This window comes from Pholcus phalangioides, unplaced genomic scaffold, assembly GCF_987345545.1.
Source record: "Pholcus phalangioides strain wild (caught in Gottingen) unplaced genomic scaffold, Ppha-v1.0 ptg000017l_1, whole genome shotgun sequence".
NCBI classification, from domain to species: domain Eukaryota; kingdom Metazoa; phylum Arthropoda; class Arachnida; order Araneae; family Pholcidae; genus Pholcus; species Pholcus phalangioides.
The window spans coordinates 46,930,219-46,948,234 of record NW_028301610.1 but is presented as its reverse complement, the minus strand read 5'-3'; the positions used below and the strand labels follow the sequence as shown (position 1 = coordinate 46,948,234).

Here is an 18,016-nt window from a genome sequence, read left to right as displayed (position 1 = left end):
ATCATATTGGCTTCTGGGTTTCTTTCGGATATAGTTATCAGAAACCCTGGGTTCCAATGTAATCACCTTAAGCGGCGTGCACTGTATTATACTTTTTTAATTTAATACTTTTTTACTTTTTTAAATATTCTCTTTTGCAGTAGGTGATAACATTCATCAAAATGAAATTTCTGATAAGGCGAGTGAAGATAGGGCAGCAATTGTTTCTCGATATGAAATTGGTCGAAAAGATAATTCAAATATTTACTCATGGGAAGATCCAGGCTTTGAAGTATATCACGTCACTGACAGATATGGTTTTTTACAGTAAGAGAATATTAATTCTTTGTTCAATTTAGCTTTAACTTTTCTTGTACAGTTCTTAGTATTTGAATTCCAGTTTAACAAAAATGTATGGAAATATATATTGTTGGAAGAATAAGTGTGCATAAAAATATTTTCAAATGTTAACCTCTCTAGCTATTGCTTGTCTTTTTTTTCTTAGAAATGTCAATTTCTCCAAAGTCCTATTTTAAAGAAAAATTAAATTTTATTCCATGTTCAATAAGGATGCCTTCCAATTTATTGGATGCCTTCTGGTCTGGAATATAGGGATATAATGGTTTACAAACTTTTTTTTTTATTGGACTGAACACAACACATAAAACATACAATCAAACTGAGAAAAACACAAAACAATAAACTCCACAAAAAATAACATTACGATGATACAGACACTCTGTGACCCCAAGAGACTGATAGTCCTTCCAGTGGGTCAAGTTAAATTAGAGAGTTGATTGAATTATGCAACAGCCTTGTTACAGTACTAATTGGTTAATATTTTATAATGTCATATATATATTTTTAGATATTTTCAATCTGAACAAACAAAATATACATATATATATATTTAAATCTAAACATATAAACTCAGTTAGTTGACGAACACAGAATTCATGCACAGTATGTATTCACATGTATTTTTAAATTGATTACAGAAATGGTTATACTATTGATGTTTTTAGAATGAATTATTTTAATTGTGTTGTTTTAAGATCCATCCTGTTCTTTGTTTTTGAAAAATATGTTTTCTAAGCCAGTATGTGTAAAGAAAATGTCATTGTGCATGTATTTCATATCCTTTGGAATGGCATAAACTATGAAATTCTGATTCTTATTTTCAAACTTGTGAATTATTTATGTAAAACTTGGCTAGAGGAGGATGGTCCGGTTTAAGGCATATATGATGTGTAACTGCACTACTAAACCTCTATAGTGATTTGCAGAGTTTGAAGACAAAGTTTATTTCAAGAATTTATTATTGTTCCAAGCTTTGCCCTTGATCAGAATAACTACTACTACTTAACCACACATGCACCTTGTCCATATTCCTCAGGGGGGAACTTCTAACGAATTGGTACATGTTGGAATGTGGGTGTGTATGTGTTGTGAACTTGATGTGAAGTTTGTTTCTGTGTAATAAAAATATAGTGCTGCCTTCTGTCATGAATTCTGCAAATTATATAGTAAGGGAAGTGTTATGATTGTGTTTTGTACCATTGTTGGACTGATGCTCTCTGTGGCGAGACTTTTTAATTTGGTGATCGACTCTTGCATTCACACCTCAAAGTTGGAACCACAGAAAACCAACTTCAGCCGATCAAATAACTGCATAAATTGTAAAAAAATTAGACTTTATAAAAAAAAGTCCATGTTTATATTTTTATTTAATAAAAAAATTATGATGCTAGACTGTGAAGACATAGTGTAACAATGTTGCAATTTAGAAGGTCAAAATAGAAGAAGTGAAACATGCAAAGCTTATTACTCTTATACACTGTGCAAAATAATGATGAACCTCACATAAAATCTTAATTTATATACAGGGTGTTCATAAACAGTTTAGAAAAAATTATAGGGGCGATAGGTTCCATATATATTGTAAATATTGTTCATCTTGATATGGGCACTATGTTCACATCCACTCGGAGTGTCAGAAAAGCTTAACTTAGAAACAAGTCCAACAAGCTCACATCCATTCTCACTAGACCTAATTGCTCTAGACTTCTTGTGGGGGCACATGAAAGCATTGATATACGAGACAACTCTATACCCTGCAAAAGATCTTGTCACAAAAAATCTTGTTGCAGTGGACAAAATCAGTACAGCACCAGCAGTGGCGTAGCCAGGGGGGGGGGGAAGGAGCAATTGCTCCCCAATCAAAATTTTGCCTACATTGGCACCTATTCTCCTAAATGTGACTTTTGATCTTTGAAAAAACTTGATGGGGGAAAAAATTTAATTTTTCATTTTCTACTTCCATTGACTGAAATAATGAGTGAGAAAAATAAAAACTAAAAAAAAATCTTCATTTATATATGCACCTCTTGCAGTTTCACAGTGACTGGGTTTGTACTAGTCATGTGAGAGAAGAGGGAAAAAAATAAAATGGAGGTTTTCATTACCATTTTTGAAAATTACTCTCAAGTTCATCTGGAAGCATGTTTAGACCAGCCCCTGTTCCCGCCTTCATTAAATGACAAAATCTTGCCCGCTTCTTGTTTCGACTCCCCCCCCCCTCCTCTGCTATTGGTCGTTCTCGGTAGAGATCCTAGAAATACCTTTCATAGATGCCTCAGTTCTGAGGATATATTGTTCACAAAATGCTCATTCTGTTCTGAAGGGCCACCAAGAGCTTTGACTAAGGCACCTTCTGAAGAAATTAGGCACAGTAACCTAACTGAACCTATGAAGTAATGGGTAGGATTCAAGCCTTCATTAAATGACAAAATCTTGCCCGCTTCTTGTTTCGACTCCCCCCCCCCCTCCTCTGCTATTGGTCGTTCTCGGTAGAGATCCTAGAAATACCTTTCATAGATGCCTCAGTTCTGAGGATATATTGTTCACAAAATGCTCATTCTGTTCTGAAGGGCCACCAAGAGCTTTGACTAAGGCACCTTCTGAAGAAATTAGGCACAGTAACCTAACTGAACCTATGAAGTAATGGGTAGGATTCAAGCTCCAAGAAGTATCACCTTTTCTTTGGGTGCCTTATGTATGGGAAACTTGGTTAGATTTAGAGTGCTTAGAAATGCCACGTTATCTGCAGGTGCCTTTGCAAGAGCTACTGGCTTGTGTATAGTGTCAAAGACTAGAAAAAGGTGGAAAACTGCTGAGTTTTTGAGCGCCAAAAAACCCAAGATAAAATACAAACAGGCTTCTGGAAGAGTTTTTCTTAAAAGTGGGTGAAATAAAAACCTATAATCTTGGGTCAATAGGACTCTGAAATGCAGAAAATGAGAGAGGGATTTACAGTCTTTTCTATATCTGTACAGTAGGGGCCATAAGTATTACATAAGCAGATTTTCAGTCATTTTTGACCCCCTCCCCCCCTTTTCAGCAAAAGTCACTGAAACACTGACCCCCTCCCCCGTCAGCAAAATTTTGTCAAAAGCTTAGAATATTTCATATCTTCAAAAGGGGGTGGTTGATGATGTAAGCAACCTTCTTCTCTCCTCCCCCCTTGTCATCAAAAGTCAGCAAATCCAAAACCCCCTCCCCCCTCGATGCTGATGTAATACTTGAATGACCCCATAATATATTGTGTACTATACGTTGATAATGCGTAATTTTGTCTTGAAATGTGACTTTCTCAGAATCATTTTCTTTTTTTCATGGTGTAGTTTCTCTTTTCTTTGAATCACTGTTTCTCTCATCATTATGCATGTACAGTAGTGCGCTGAATCAGAGAAATTATTCTCTGAAAAAAGTTATGACTTGTGTTTTTTAATTCATGACACGTCCAGTGTTTCTTAAACTTTCCAGTGTTTCTTACACTTTCGTCTTCCGTGGTCTCCCTGACTTTGTGATTGTTTACCTGCAGCTGCCCAGAATAGCCTAACACAGGGGTTCTCAAACTTTTTCCACTCGATGTGTCCCTTTTCCCTATTCAATGCTTATCCGCAAGCTTCGCCAGCTCCCTAGAGCTTTTTAACAAAAAAGGTTGGAAGCACACAGCTTGAGAACCTCTGGCCTAAGGTGAAAAAGAACAATTTCAAAGAACTGAATGAGCATGCATCAATACATCAACGTGCGACGCCCCTCAAAAAAGTTTGACGGTGAGCCACGATGAACACTTTGAGAATCTGTTGAATATTTTAGAAATAAAATAATATAAAGGCACTATATATACTCATAGCTTTTTAGAGCAGAATTCTGGGCATTATTTGTTTTTTTATTTCTCACAACGCATTTGTGGTCTATGCAAGGCCGTCTTACGAGCATCAAAGGAATTTTTTTGATTCCCCCCTACCTGTTTAGAAATGCCTGCCTAACAGTTTTCTCTCAAAAATTTTAACTGAATCTCATCTTCATGAAATCCCTTTTGCACTTAAAGCACCTGGACCAGGCCTGGAATTGTCTATGTATTACATGGAAAATTTAAAAGTAACTGAAAACACATACATATACTATTTCAGTAAAACAAGTGTCTGCGAAATTTTGAGTCTACTCTTAAAAGATTATCTAGTGTTTTTCAATTAGCACTTATCCAAGGGCTTACGATGCTTACTAATATGGACTTTGCCATCGTGAGGTTTGCCAGCACTTACCGGAAGGCTCTCTGATCAAACAATGAGGGGGGAGAAACCAAGAACTCCCTAGTCCAGGGGTTCTCAAACTGTGCACCGCCAATCTTTGTCAGGGGCACAGCAGAGCAACTCTAAGGTTTATAAAAAAGATTCTTTGTTAAACTGCTCTGGGGAGCCGCAGATAAGCATTGATTAGGTTAAAGGGGCGCTGCGGATAGAAAAAGTTTGAGGACCCCTGTTCTGTACCGTTGACCCTAGTCTGTACCATTTATCACTCGATATATTTTCATTCTTCTCTGATTTGTTATAAAATACGATCCATGAATTTATTTCACTAGAAATAAATGTACATATACTGTGCACAATGCTTGTTTAAGTTTTTCAACTTCAAGCAGAACTCTCCTTTAAACAGTTTCTCCAAAGAAAGCTGGTAGACCATCAAACATAAAAATTATTTCAATCAATTCATATACCTGCCACTTTTTCACTTCAATTTGGAAGTTCCGCAGTGGCATTTCAAACATGCCTCCGACATACTTAAATACATTATGGACACATGACAATTAATCATATCTTAATAAAGATTAAAAATTTAATTGAAATCTCCCATAATTGAATACATCAACAAAAATATCTGTCAATCATTGCTTCTTTTTCTTTCTTAATATTTTTGCGGATTTCGAACGTTTTGCATTTAAGTCATTTTTGCCGAATGAGCACGCTTTTCTTGTATAGTAAGAGCACGAACACAGGAAAAATTTTTGTCACATTTTTTGAACCCTTTGACGAGAGAGAGTTACAAACTTTAAGTAATCCCAAATTTTTTGATTCCTCACTTTTTTTTGGCTTTCCACCAACTGTAGAGCTACAATTTTTAAAGAAATGAATAGTGTTTTGCACTTGGACATTCTCAAAATTAATCTGCACATTATGAGCCCATCACAACTCTAGTTTGAGAATGGAAAATATGCACTAAAGGTGGTTTTGAGGTTAGATTCTTGGGAATAAATAACCTTGTTGCCCCCTTTCTTCCTAATACGGTTTTCTGCAAACAAAATAAGATTTAAGAGAAAAAAAGAAGCAAAATAGGATTTTACAGTACCGAAAACAGCCCTTCTAGAATGTCTTCCAAGTAAAGAAACGAGACATTATCAGTTGCAGAAAGGTAAATTACACGGATAAAATATTTAGATAAGATTACAAATAAATTCTTGACAATTCTATGTCTGAAATCTGTCAAATTCATTAGAGTCTTACTTTGCTGAAATCAGAGTGTTATAAGCAATCAAAATAGAGCATAGATATGAAATTCACGGGACACGGAAAAACTTTGTTGTATACAGAAATTTTTAATATCAGTGTTTGTTATAAGCGAGTTCAACTGTATCTCTTTTTTTTCACTGTTGAAACTTGGACAATTTACTTTACACTTTTCTGACACTCTGAGTGGATTGCGATAATAAGTTCCATTGTAAATATTGTTTATCTTGATATGTGTACTATCACCCCTTCAATTTTTCCTAAAGTATTTACAAATGCATTGTATAAACTGGTTTACGTAACAATGGACTTATAACTTAACTACAGTGTTGCCAACACAGATAAACATGATATTTAAATGATGTAATCTTGTGAACAATCTAGCATAGCAGACTACATGAGACTAACTAAAAGGAATCCTAAATGCCATGGCAAAAATCTACCACTGGAAATGTAAATAATATCCTTCCTTATTATAATATTGCAACTTGCACTCAGTAAAATTCAAGTGGCGTAAATGCAATAAGTGAATGAAAACTCAGATGAGAGACAGCCATAACAGAAAATTTCAGGATTTGACATTTTTTCCATGACTGTGGTTCGGAATGATGGTAGATGCATAGCACCAGAACTTGACCCCTCCTTTCATAAATAAATAAATAAATAAATAAATAAATATATAGTATTGTAATTTATGTTTAAAGAAGGTTGAGATATCAAAATTAAAATAAAAGTAGTAAAATATGAAAAGCAAAAAAAAACAAAAAACAAACTGATGACAAAATTGATGATGACAAGAAATAAAATTTGAATACAAATGAATTTTTTGCAGAATATGAAATTTTAAAATTATCAAAGCCAGTGTATGGGCTCTCACTTGGGGAAATATCCCAATATTTGCTGGAGGCAAAATACTTCTGAGAGTACTTTAAGCATATGTCTGTATAAGTACCCACAACTATTAAAGTCCATAAGTATCGAAATTCAAATGGAAAAAGAATATTTAAAGCCAAAAAAATGTTGTCCAAAAATAGTAGCAATCATGCAGTCATATATAAAATACAAATAAAGCAAATACAGAAAGTAAAGTTACATACCATGTGAGTAGTCCTAGTTATGTAGCAGTCATCCTGAAGATATCAGTTATTGGTGTGAGGACGAAAGAAAATTGTTGTCTAATACGATTTTTTTAAGATTAATTAATACATTTTAAAAGTCATTAAACTTTCAAAATGCATTAATACTGACTGTTCTTTATTTAATATGGTACATATTTCAGTTTCCTATGGCGGTTGTATTGGTGTGTTTCGACAAGGTACATATTTCAGTTTCCTATGGCGGTTGTATTGGTGTGTTTCGACAACATTACTTAATTTTGCACAATTACAACCAGGCCCATCATTTAGGGTCAGAGGTGCGGGGCAATTGTCCTTCCCTAGCTTTAGAAAATATACTAGAAATGGTATATATACAGGGTCTTTATAATTAAAATACCACTTTGAAATGGCCATAAAAGGAAAACTACTGGACAAAATGTTATCAAACTTGGTAATAGTTTACAGGAGGTCATGGGATTTAATTTTCTACAAAAAGAGTTCAAAAACTCACCACCAGTGTAGAATGGCGCTGTATGCAATATTGTTAACACTAGAAGCGGCAGGCCGGTCATTTCGACCGTTTTTGAAGTTTTTGCTCCTGTTTCATGATGAACCTCTTTTCTTTTTAGAATCTTAAAATTTTATGACTTTTCCTGAAAGTAGTTGAGTATTATACTGTCTAAATGTTGTTTGTCAAAAATCAAAACTGACCAAGATATTTTTATTTTACCTGTAAGTGCCACATGGCCGGTCAATTTGATCAGAAGGAGTATCTTAAAACGTCATTGGATGAGTTCCATATTTTTTCTATAGTTTAATCAAATCCATAGAATTACTGATGCGAAAATTATGAAACCTCTTTTATAACTGATTTTTGGTTATTGTGGTTAATTTTTGGAATTCAAATTTCTGACATTTTTCATAATACATTTGTCACATACAAAATGTGATGACAAGCATATTTCTATGGTGTTCGGTTGAGTACTGGATTTCGACTCTCTCCTTCCCGGGCACCCACGTGGCCTTTTGGTCCCTGTGAAGGGGGAAGACTCTATACTCGCGAACATCTCATGTTGCAGTACATACATTATTTATGGAATAGTATCACTTGAACAGAACAAGCTTCAGCCGTGTCATGCTATAGCTGTGACCAACATTTTTACACTCCCCATCCACTTTGGGATTTGTCCTTATTCTGAGTGGTGGATCCGTTTATTTAAAAAAAAAAGTCATGCACTTGGCTTGGCTTCTTGTGATTTTCTATTCAGTTATGCGTGATTGTTCTAAGCGTAAGGATGACTTCAAGGCACCAAGAAGAATTATTGAAAGTTTTACAGGAGCTATCACAGAAAATGAGTCGTATATTTTCATCTGATTTGTCAATATCAATGAGAATATGCATTCTATTGATAATGATGATCCCAATGATATGGATTACATGCCTTCACTGCGATATGACACATCAAGCGATTCTAGTGAGTTAGATGAAGATACTCAGAATAAGGCTTCAGATCAACAATCAGAAATTCATCCAGCAAATTCTCTTCATCAAGCAGATAATTTTCGTATGATTATTTTTTTACTTCTTCCTATAATTAGAATTATTTTGCTCTAAATTTTGAATAGTTCAAAAATTACAAAAAGACAACAGGTAATGTTTGATTAAGTCTAGAAGCAGGGTCATAACTATGGTTTTTGTGTCAGTTTGCCGCCTGGGCAGATATGATTTTGCCGCCGCCCCCCCCCGCTTTAAAATTCGCTAATTTTATAGCAGTAATTTTCAAATTTGCTGCCCCTAAATTTTGTTATCTGGGGCAGTTGTTCCCTTTGCCCCCTCTAGTTTCGGCCCTGTCTAGAAGACACAGAAAAAAGGCCTTGCAATACTAAAAATTATACTCTTCATATATATTTCTTTAGGTACCAGTTATGGAAGGAACAAAAGAGGATCTAGAAGGGGTCGAGGACCAAACAATCTAGTACTAGACAAGAATGTGGAAGTGGGCATTACATTCAAAATCATAATGTAGGAACTGTATGTATGTTTTGGCAAAAACAACCAAACACACTGCCTATGCATAGAATGTCTCACCAACAAAAATTTTCCAAACTTGCACATAAGCATGCCACTCAGAAACATTTCCCCCTTCCCAAGGTTAATAACAATGCTGTAATTAATTTATTAAAAGTTGAAGTCAATGACCAGAAGCTCAGCACCCTAAAATTTAATAAAAATTTCTCTGTCCCACGTAGACCTTCGGCTACACAATTAGTTGCCCCCATCGAAAGAGCTTTCAAGTTCAGTTCTCTGGCACCTACACAAAAAGGGGTTTTATGACAACTGATCTTTGACACCATGGATTTCAATGCCAAGCCCCACAATTCCTAATCATGTAAAACTAACTACCAGCATGGTAGTCAAGAAATTATGTGATAACCCTGAACTAACCATAACCAAGGCTGACAAAGGAGGGCAAATAATCATCACGAATAGATCGGATTACGTTGAGAAATCCTCAACTCTAATTAATGATGGCCCATATCAAAGCATACAAATAGACCCCAGCTCGCATGAACTTAACACGATCAAGTCAGCCATTAAATCTTGTCAGATTCTATCTCAAACCATGAAAAAAGCTCTCACCCCATCGGTTGCGTTCTGCACCAGGTTTTACGCACTGCCCACAGTCCACAAATCCAACATTCCACACCGACCCATAGTCTCGAATATCGGCACTGCCTCTTACAAGCTTGCGAAACACCTAGTCTTAATATTTTCACCACTCTCTTGCAATAACACACACGCTACGAGAAATTCAGTCAAATTCACACAGAAACTCCATACCTTCAACCCTGTCAACACAAAAATGGCCTCTTTTGACGTAATAGATCAAATGGTTCGAAAGTATTCCATTCGAGCTTCATCAAGAAGATGGCCAGTACATACATGTTTTTTACAATATCCTAGATTTGGCATCAATAAATGCCTGATTGATTTACTAAAGCATAAATGAAAGCATCATTTCTAGACACAGTTTCCTTCTAAAACTAGCAGAACTTAGAGAACCTTGAATCTTATGTGGTTCAAAGGTCAAAACCTATGTCGATCCTGTGTCTATAGGTGTGGCTATGTTGATGCCAACTACAAGTGCAGCTGACTCTAGAAAACGACGACAGTGTCAGGTTGGTGTATGCAATGAAACAAAACAACTGATATATGCTCAATGTGCAAAAAATATGTTTGCACTGCAGAAAATGCATTTCCATTGTAGAAAAAAGTGGTAAAATGCAAAAAGTGTATGGATTAAATTGAAATGAGTGTAGATATATAATAATCTTACATGCAATTACAAATATAAATATGTATTTCAAGATATTCAGAAAAAATGATTTTCATATTCAAGAAATAAAGTTTTTTGTTCTTGCTATTATACTGTTTCCCTATACGAATGTGTGCCTTTTACTGAAGTAAAATATTAAAAAAAAACTGCATGCAGATAGCCGAAATTTTGAACCGGTCATTTTGACCAGCCTTGGCGCTTCTAGGTAGTACGTAAACGTGGCACTTCTGGTGTTAAATGAAATAAAGACATGAAGACATCAGTTTAAAATGTTTTTAATCATTTCTAAACTAAAACTGTTTGTGTGGCAGAATCGCAGTTGAAAAATGTAATACACTGACATGTCAGTAACATTCCTCCTGATATGCTAAGAGCTACTGTTGAAAACGCAGTAATGCGATTTGACTTGCTTTCAGAAAATGGTGGAAGCCACATTGAACATGCTTTGTAACACATTTTAGAAATGATTAAAAACATTTTCAACCAATGTTTTCATGTCTTAATCGTTTTTTGTCGTTTCGTTTAATAATATTGCATACAGCCCCATTCCCCACTGGTGGTGAGTTTTTAACTTTTTTGGCAGAAAATTTAATACCATGATCTCCTGTAAACTATTACCAAGTTTGATAACATTTTGTCCAGTAGTTCTCCTTTTATGGCCATTTCAAAGTGGAACTTTAATTATTAAGACCCTGTTATATACATTGTTTAGTATATGTTCTTTGTTTCCCCCCCCCCCTCCCACTGGAAAAAGTTGAAATGACAGGTCTGACTATAACCTTTTGATACATTTCACTTGCATATATATTGTGAGAAGGGGGTTGTCTGGGATTCCACAGCACATAGAGTTTTAGGGGGGTTTCCCCTCTCCCGTCCTAAAAAACAGGTTTTATTGCAAGTTTAATTTTTAATTGAAGGCAAAGTATGTTCTAAGTTATAGAAATTAAAATGCTGTCATCTCTCGTATCAGTGTCACACATTTAAGACTGTTTGATGAAGATTTTACAGAATGTCATTATCAGATTCATAGTCTATATTTAATGTAAAAAAATGACAGTTATCTGATTTATTTTCAGTGATTATCGTCTTCCAGAAAAGCTAACAGCTCATGAGACAAAGGTTTGTATAAACTAGTCTAAGAATGCTTTATTTTTTTACTTATGAATAAAGTCATACTCGAGAGGAGTTGAGAGTGTTGCAAAATTTTTACTCTTATTTTAATTCTGTGTTTACACCAGGGCTGGACAAATCGTAAAAAAATCTAAAATTTTTAGGTGCCAAAAAAATGGTCCAAAATAATTCTTCTTTTGACTTTTTCAGGGCATAGTGGCCCTCTTTCATATTGGTGGATATGCTGCTATAAATTCCAAACATTTTGTACTGCTGTTAGCCTGCAATTTAGTTACTACACAAAGAAAATTTTATACAAATACAAATGCAACGCCACAACAGGCAAATTGCCAACGAGGTGGCTGAGAAAAAGATGCTCATAAAAATATGGATGTCATATATTTCAAAAATACAGCAACCCAAAGACCCTGGGTGTCAATACAAATTTTTTTTAGTTACCATAGCGACCTGGCACTTGTCTAGCCACAGCCCTGGTTTACATAATCAGAAAAGCTACATCAGTGATCAGCAATTTGGATTGCTATCAACCAGTTGATTATGACTCTAATTTTGGTCACTTAAGAAACCACTTTCTCTTTGGATTTTTCATTAAACACTCTTGCTTTAAAAATGTAATGATGTAAATGTGCTGATTTTTCTTCAAGTGTTGATCAGTAATTTTTGTTAAACTTGAGAAATTCCTTTCTGCAAAGAACATTTATAGTTGTGTATACTGCATTTCTTGAAATAAGCATCACATGAACATAAGAGATGCGGTGAGAGAAAATATGAAAAATATGTTGAGATTAATGTAATTGTGTCATATTGGTGTATGCACTAAAACTTCCCACCAACAAATCAAAAACGTCTTTAACAGGACCGCTCAAGCTGTTAATTAAAAACCAACCTTTCAGAAAAATGACTGCCTTGATAGAGGTGAATTAATATATATTTTGGAAAAAAAATTCCAGAAACAATTGACCCTGTAGGAAGATGGCCCTTTAGAGATGGTTTTGCCATATTTGTGTAAGTAAGCACTCAGTAAATGATCAATGAAATGCAGTTCTATGAACTGATATTTATTTGATATACGATAGTATTAATTATTACTGTCAAGCCTTTCATTTTCCAATTTCTTGAACCCCTTTACTGATTGATTTCTGGCAACAAATTTGAACAACGTATAATTGAAGTATCAGCAATAAATCTCTGAAACCAGTATCTTTATTAACATTTAAGAAATAAAGGAGGAAAAAAGATCAGTGTAGAGTAGGTTTTTGCCCCTTTATCAACCACATTCAACCTCTTTCCCTCTATATATTTTTTGCTCATCAAACTATATCTTTCCTCTCTTGTCTCACATGATCCTCGCTTAAGAAAACTAATTTGTATATTGCTAATGCTGAGAAACTTGAACAAACATATTTTTTCTGCTGGTACATTACCTGCCCAGAACATTAGCATGTTATTTAGTCCAGTTTATTTCCCTTTCTTGCAATTAGAACATCAAGAAAGGGAAGGGTCTCGTACTCTTCTTTCTCCATTGTAAACTTGATGTTCGGATGTATGTTGTTTAGATAAATAAGGAACTCTTGAAGTCTCTCCTCTCTGTGACTCTATCATGAATGTGTCATCCACATAACAAAACCAGGTTGATGGCTTGTATTGCACTGATGCCAAAGCTGGTGCCTCAAATTGCTCCATATACAAAAGTTGGCCACAGCCGGGCTGATTGGGTTGTCCATTGCTACCCCTTCAATTCGTTCATAGTAAATTTCCAAATGAAATATGTAGTGGTGTGAGACAGGTGTGAATAAGATTCTCAATATTTTTCTGGAATAATTATCAGGTTCATGAAGATTTCTAAAGAGTGAAACATCAAAACTTACGAATATTCACCTGGATTGAGAGTCTCACACACACAAGATGCTCATTTGATCATTTTTGTCGCACCGTAGTCATTTTCTGCACACGAGGGCTGATTAGACTGGGACCTACAATTTATTGCCGATTCCGAACGGCCAGTTTGTTTTTTATACTCATCGAGAGGTTGGTGTGCTAACCCCTTGATGGAGGACTCTTTGCGGTAGCAATTTTTTCTGCAGTCATTGTCTGTGTTTCTGTTGTACCCCTGTGTCAGGAGTTTCCTGACAAGGACGAACTGGGTATAGAACTCGCGACACCTCTAAACATCCTTTTGTTACTTTAGGCGAGTATCTTATCAACCTGGGCTACCGCACCCCTACACAAGATGCTTATTTTAAAAATATGGTCAATTTGGTTTGAACACGCGCAGCTGGTTTTTTTAATTATACTCTTCACAATAGCAACACACAAAAAATGAGGTAAAATCAGTTTTAAGTTTTCCCCGAAAATAAATCTATGACTCAATTTTCAAATTAGATTCACATTATCCCATAAACTGGGTCAATAGAGCAAAAAATGTTCACTAGCACAACGAGTTATTTTCAATTCTAAAAAATAAATGTAAAAACCCTTATGTTTTATTGTTGGATGGTATTTTTTTTTAACATAAATTGAGATTTTTTTCCCCCTTTTTTGCCTATCTAACTTGCATGTCTGATGAACAAGTTGAAAAAACTGAATTGAAATATATAACATAAAAGTATTCTATTCTTAATAGAGATGACACAAAATATTGTATGGAGAGGAGCCAAAAATATTGTATGGAGAGGAGTATAACATTAGACTATAGTAGCGGTTCTCAACTTTTTTTTTCTTACTACCCTTTCTGGTATATAATTTCTATGGTGGAGCCCTGTGGACCTATTTTTTATTTATACATTGAAGTTACTGATTTATTTTTACTATTCAAAAGTATTCACAGAGCCTCTGGGAAGTTCACACAGGAGCACCGGTTGAGAAAACCACTGGTCTATAGGAATTCCAAATTCGATTAGAGAAAATATAATTGTAGAGGGATTTATCTCAAAATCAAGTATCATTGTAGCAAGATTCACAATATAAATGCACATAAAAAGGGAGAATGTAACCTGGTCTCTCTCTCTTGAGTCAGAACTACGTATAGTTAGCTCATAGTTTTGCATGACCAGGTGACGAGGCATTTACACAGACTCTATTTTTTATGCATTCGTATGATAAAAAAAGTTCTTACACAATTTATATGCACATTTGTAACAAAGTTTTGTTACTTTTTGATTTGTGTTATAGCTTGTTATTGAAGTTTTTCTTATTTTTAGGTGAGAGAGATAGAAAGTGAAAGATCAAACAAATGGATGAAAATGTTAAAAAATTGGGGAAAGTATTCTGGTGGCGAAAAGGTTGGTGTTTTTTTGTTAATGTTCATGCTTTGTGCATAGTAGAAATGTTAACATTGTTGAAGCAGCGTCAACTTTTCCAAAAGACATTTAGGAGGTTCGGGAGCTTGAAACCTCTATCCTTATAAGAAAAAAAATTCTGACAAAGAGGCAACACCAAGATGATTGCAGTGCACATTGATACTGCAGGAAGTGCCCACACTAAGCAGTTCACATACTAACCTATTAATGTGAGACATGAAAGAAATACCCTTTGGAATCAGCTGTGAACTGTAGGTCACAATACGTATACACTTCTATTGGTAAAATAGGAATTGAGACAAAAAACAGACAAGGCTTATCTACTGACTATTTGTTTAGAATCTTTACTTGTACATACAAGGTGCATAGCTACCATCATGCACCACATTTTACTTGTGAACTGTTCCTCCTAGAGGCATACTTCCTGTTAGAAAAAGTATTCAAATAGTGTGTGAAACACTGATGTATGCGTTAGCATTATTCATTTTGCAGGGGGGGGGGGTTGCATAGTTATTAAAATAAAAAATTAACTTTTTATATAGACACCCTGTGCTCAAAATCACAATTAGAAACATAATATAATTTATTTGTTCCCAGTCATTAAGATAAAACTTTTCAAGTTGAAGTTTACCATTAAATTAAAAATTTTAGAGAAGAAAATATAAAGAGAGAAAGAAAATAAAATTATTGAATAGACACAGTAGAACACAGTTATTTACAAGGTGATGAAGGAAGGAGAGCAGAGTAGCTGAAAGCTAGTTAAATGCTCTCGCCCTATTATGACATCTCTCAACTGTATGATGCACATATATTTTGTATGAGCTTGAAATCACACTCAAATAATGAAACATAACACCAGAGATACATTTTTAATTAGGATTTAATTAAAGAAATAATACAAACATCGAACATCGTTCACATTGCACATCACAGCTCACATCTTTGCGTGGCATAAAACATCAGCAACAATTTTCATTGCCACCCATCACTGGCAAAACTAAAACCTAAAAAATACTAGTAATTCTTACAGTTAGGCCATATTGACATACATGAATATCCTGATCACACACAATTCTGAGAACCAGACACAGATTGCTTTGATGTGTGATTGAACTTTGTCCAGAATACATTATTTTCTGTGTACCTCGCTGATTGGTGGCTGACATTTGTCATACAAGATGACAAAGGGGAAGATCTCCCCATTTGAAGTTGTAATTAGATTTGTAAGAGCATTTTTTTTTATGAGTGCAACAGCAGCATCTTTATAGGCTCTATCTTATGTGTTGAGTATTTCAATTGTCCGAAAGTTTCTCATCATTCTTTAACACCTTCATATTGAGAAATAAGCCACTTGGTCAATGGCGTTACTAGGACATGTGTTTTCAGTCTCCGGGGCATCTGTGTTTATCGGTGTTTAGAAATGTACAGTATTAGTAGTTTACTTAAGAATATTCCTATTCTAGTAACGATGGACTATATGTATAACAAAAATCACGCACATTTAGCCATCTGAGTTTTTTCGGCAAACATGAGAGAGCACTTTAATTTTCATAAAAGTTGCCTAATTGTCCAACATTCCTGACAGATACTTAAAAGTCGCACTCCAAAAAAAGGGAGGAAAAAGTTCTTTGAAGGAGACTAGACTGTCCCACACTCCATTCGCATAGCCTTGCGAATGAGGATCGCCTTGAGAAAGATATTTCCATTGGAGTTGAACGAAGGGCCCCATGGCTATTCCTGCTTGTCGCAGCAGAAATCATTTGCTTTTTTTACACTCTGATATAATGAATTTTGGGCAGAGATTTGAATTACGTATTGCTTATGAAAAAAAGTTCCCTGAAATAATTCTGTTACTCTGTTTAGGAAGACCACATAGCAAATAAACAATTAAAATGATAAAAAGGTGAATCTCTCGCAGGTTGGCACGATCGATGCCACAGCCTGGTACCGGGCTGTTGCCCAGTGGTTGGGAAACACTGATCTATACCATTTGCTTCTAAGAAAAATCAATATGCTCAGCATATCTGGATCAGATATGTCCAATTCTTACATGTTGTACTTTATACATTTGTATTTCACACTTGGCAGTTTAGGAAAATTGAATTTTTGTGAAAATTCAATTTTCATAAAATCAAAGTGTTTATACTCAATAGTATTTGTAGAAACACTTTTGCGATAGGTGATGGATGCTGTATGAATAAAGTGTATATTAAAAATACCTTTATGTTCCAAATTTCTGAAAAGCAATAGAATAATTCACCCTATGCATACCTGTGCTAGAAAATCTTGGGAAGATATGGCTAAAGCACCAGAAAATTGCTAGTCCAGTAATGCTTTTTAGCAAAATTTGGCAATTGGACCAGACCTCAAACTTTATTTGCTTCACTTGGACAATCAAAAGGTCAAACAATTTGGATTTAGAAAATGTTGAGAGACAGCAATGATGAAATCAAGCATCATTTGAAATTTAGATAATTAGATCAGTGGCATAAGAACAGTTAGAACAACAGCATTTGGCATTTTTTTCTGATACCTTGTAAAATGAACCATCATGATGAAAAGCATGCTAAAGTAGTTATGCTCATTTATATTATATATCAATTCCTTGCTTTGATTAAACCATTTGGAAGAGTTATAGCCTTTTCTAAAACAAAAGTTTTAGATTTGTTTAGAGTTACTTTCATTCATATAAGCTAGAACATCTACTTTGTATAAACATTTATCCAAAATAAGAGAAGATGATATCAATTCTGAAGCTGATCCGAGAAGACAAAAAAATATTTTTAATGGAAAGTCATTTTTTTAATGGATGTCAAAAAAATTTAGCTGGTTGTCTCCAATTTTTTTATTTCCAAGTTGTGAAACTAGAAATTTTACAGCAAAAAGGTATTGCATTTACAGTGATGCCAGTCATGTTGAACAAAAAAGTGATGTTTTTCTATAGCATTTGTATTTAAGGAAATATGATGTCGTCTTTATAAAACTGCTCTTTATTTCAATAAAGATGCTGTAAATTGTTTTCGATTTTTTTTCTCTTGTGTGTGTTAAAAAATCTTTTAAATTAGTGAAACAAAAAAAGACTTCCATGACCATAGTGTAAATTAGAATTAAATTTAAACGTTTTCAGTTTTTTGGCCAACGTGAAGTACAGTTTTTGTCTTTCGACGTTTCGCATTTTCAAGAATTGCGTAACGTGCGCAAAAGGCTACTTCCTTTATCCCTGCTTCAGTCACACTGCCTCGTTGGGATTGGTCTGTTGAGCCAGTCTGTTTTCCCCATTGGCCGAAGTTGTTCCTAAGAGCTCTGGATAATGCTTAGATTTC

General features: G+C 34.8%; 1 protein-coding gene across 3 annotated transcripts in view; it reads left to right on the top strand.

The window, feature by feature from the left end:
• Positions 1-18,016, top strand: part of LOC149073973 (USP6 N-terminal-like protein) — a 152,108-nt gene that overhangs the window by 76,873 nt on the left and 57,219 nt on the right. For 2 of the 3 annotated variants that reach the window (XM_089246786.1, XM_089246788.1), the window contains exons 3-5: positions 141-306; positions 11,340-11,382; positions 14,595-14,675. In XM_089246786.1, coding sequence (XP_089102912.1) covers positions 141-306; positions 11,340-11,382; positions 14,595-14,675 — 290 coding nt within the window. The remainder of the gene's footprint in view (positions 1-140; positions 307-11,339; positions 11,383-14,594; positions 14,676-18,016) is intronic. The other variant, XM_089246787.1, reaches the window with a different exon arrangement.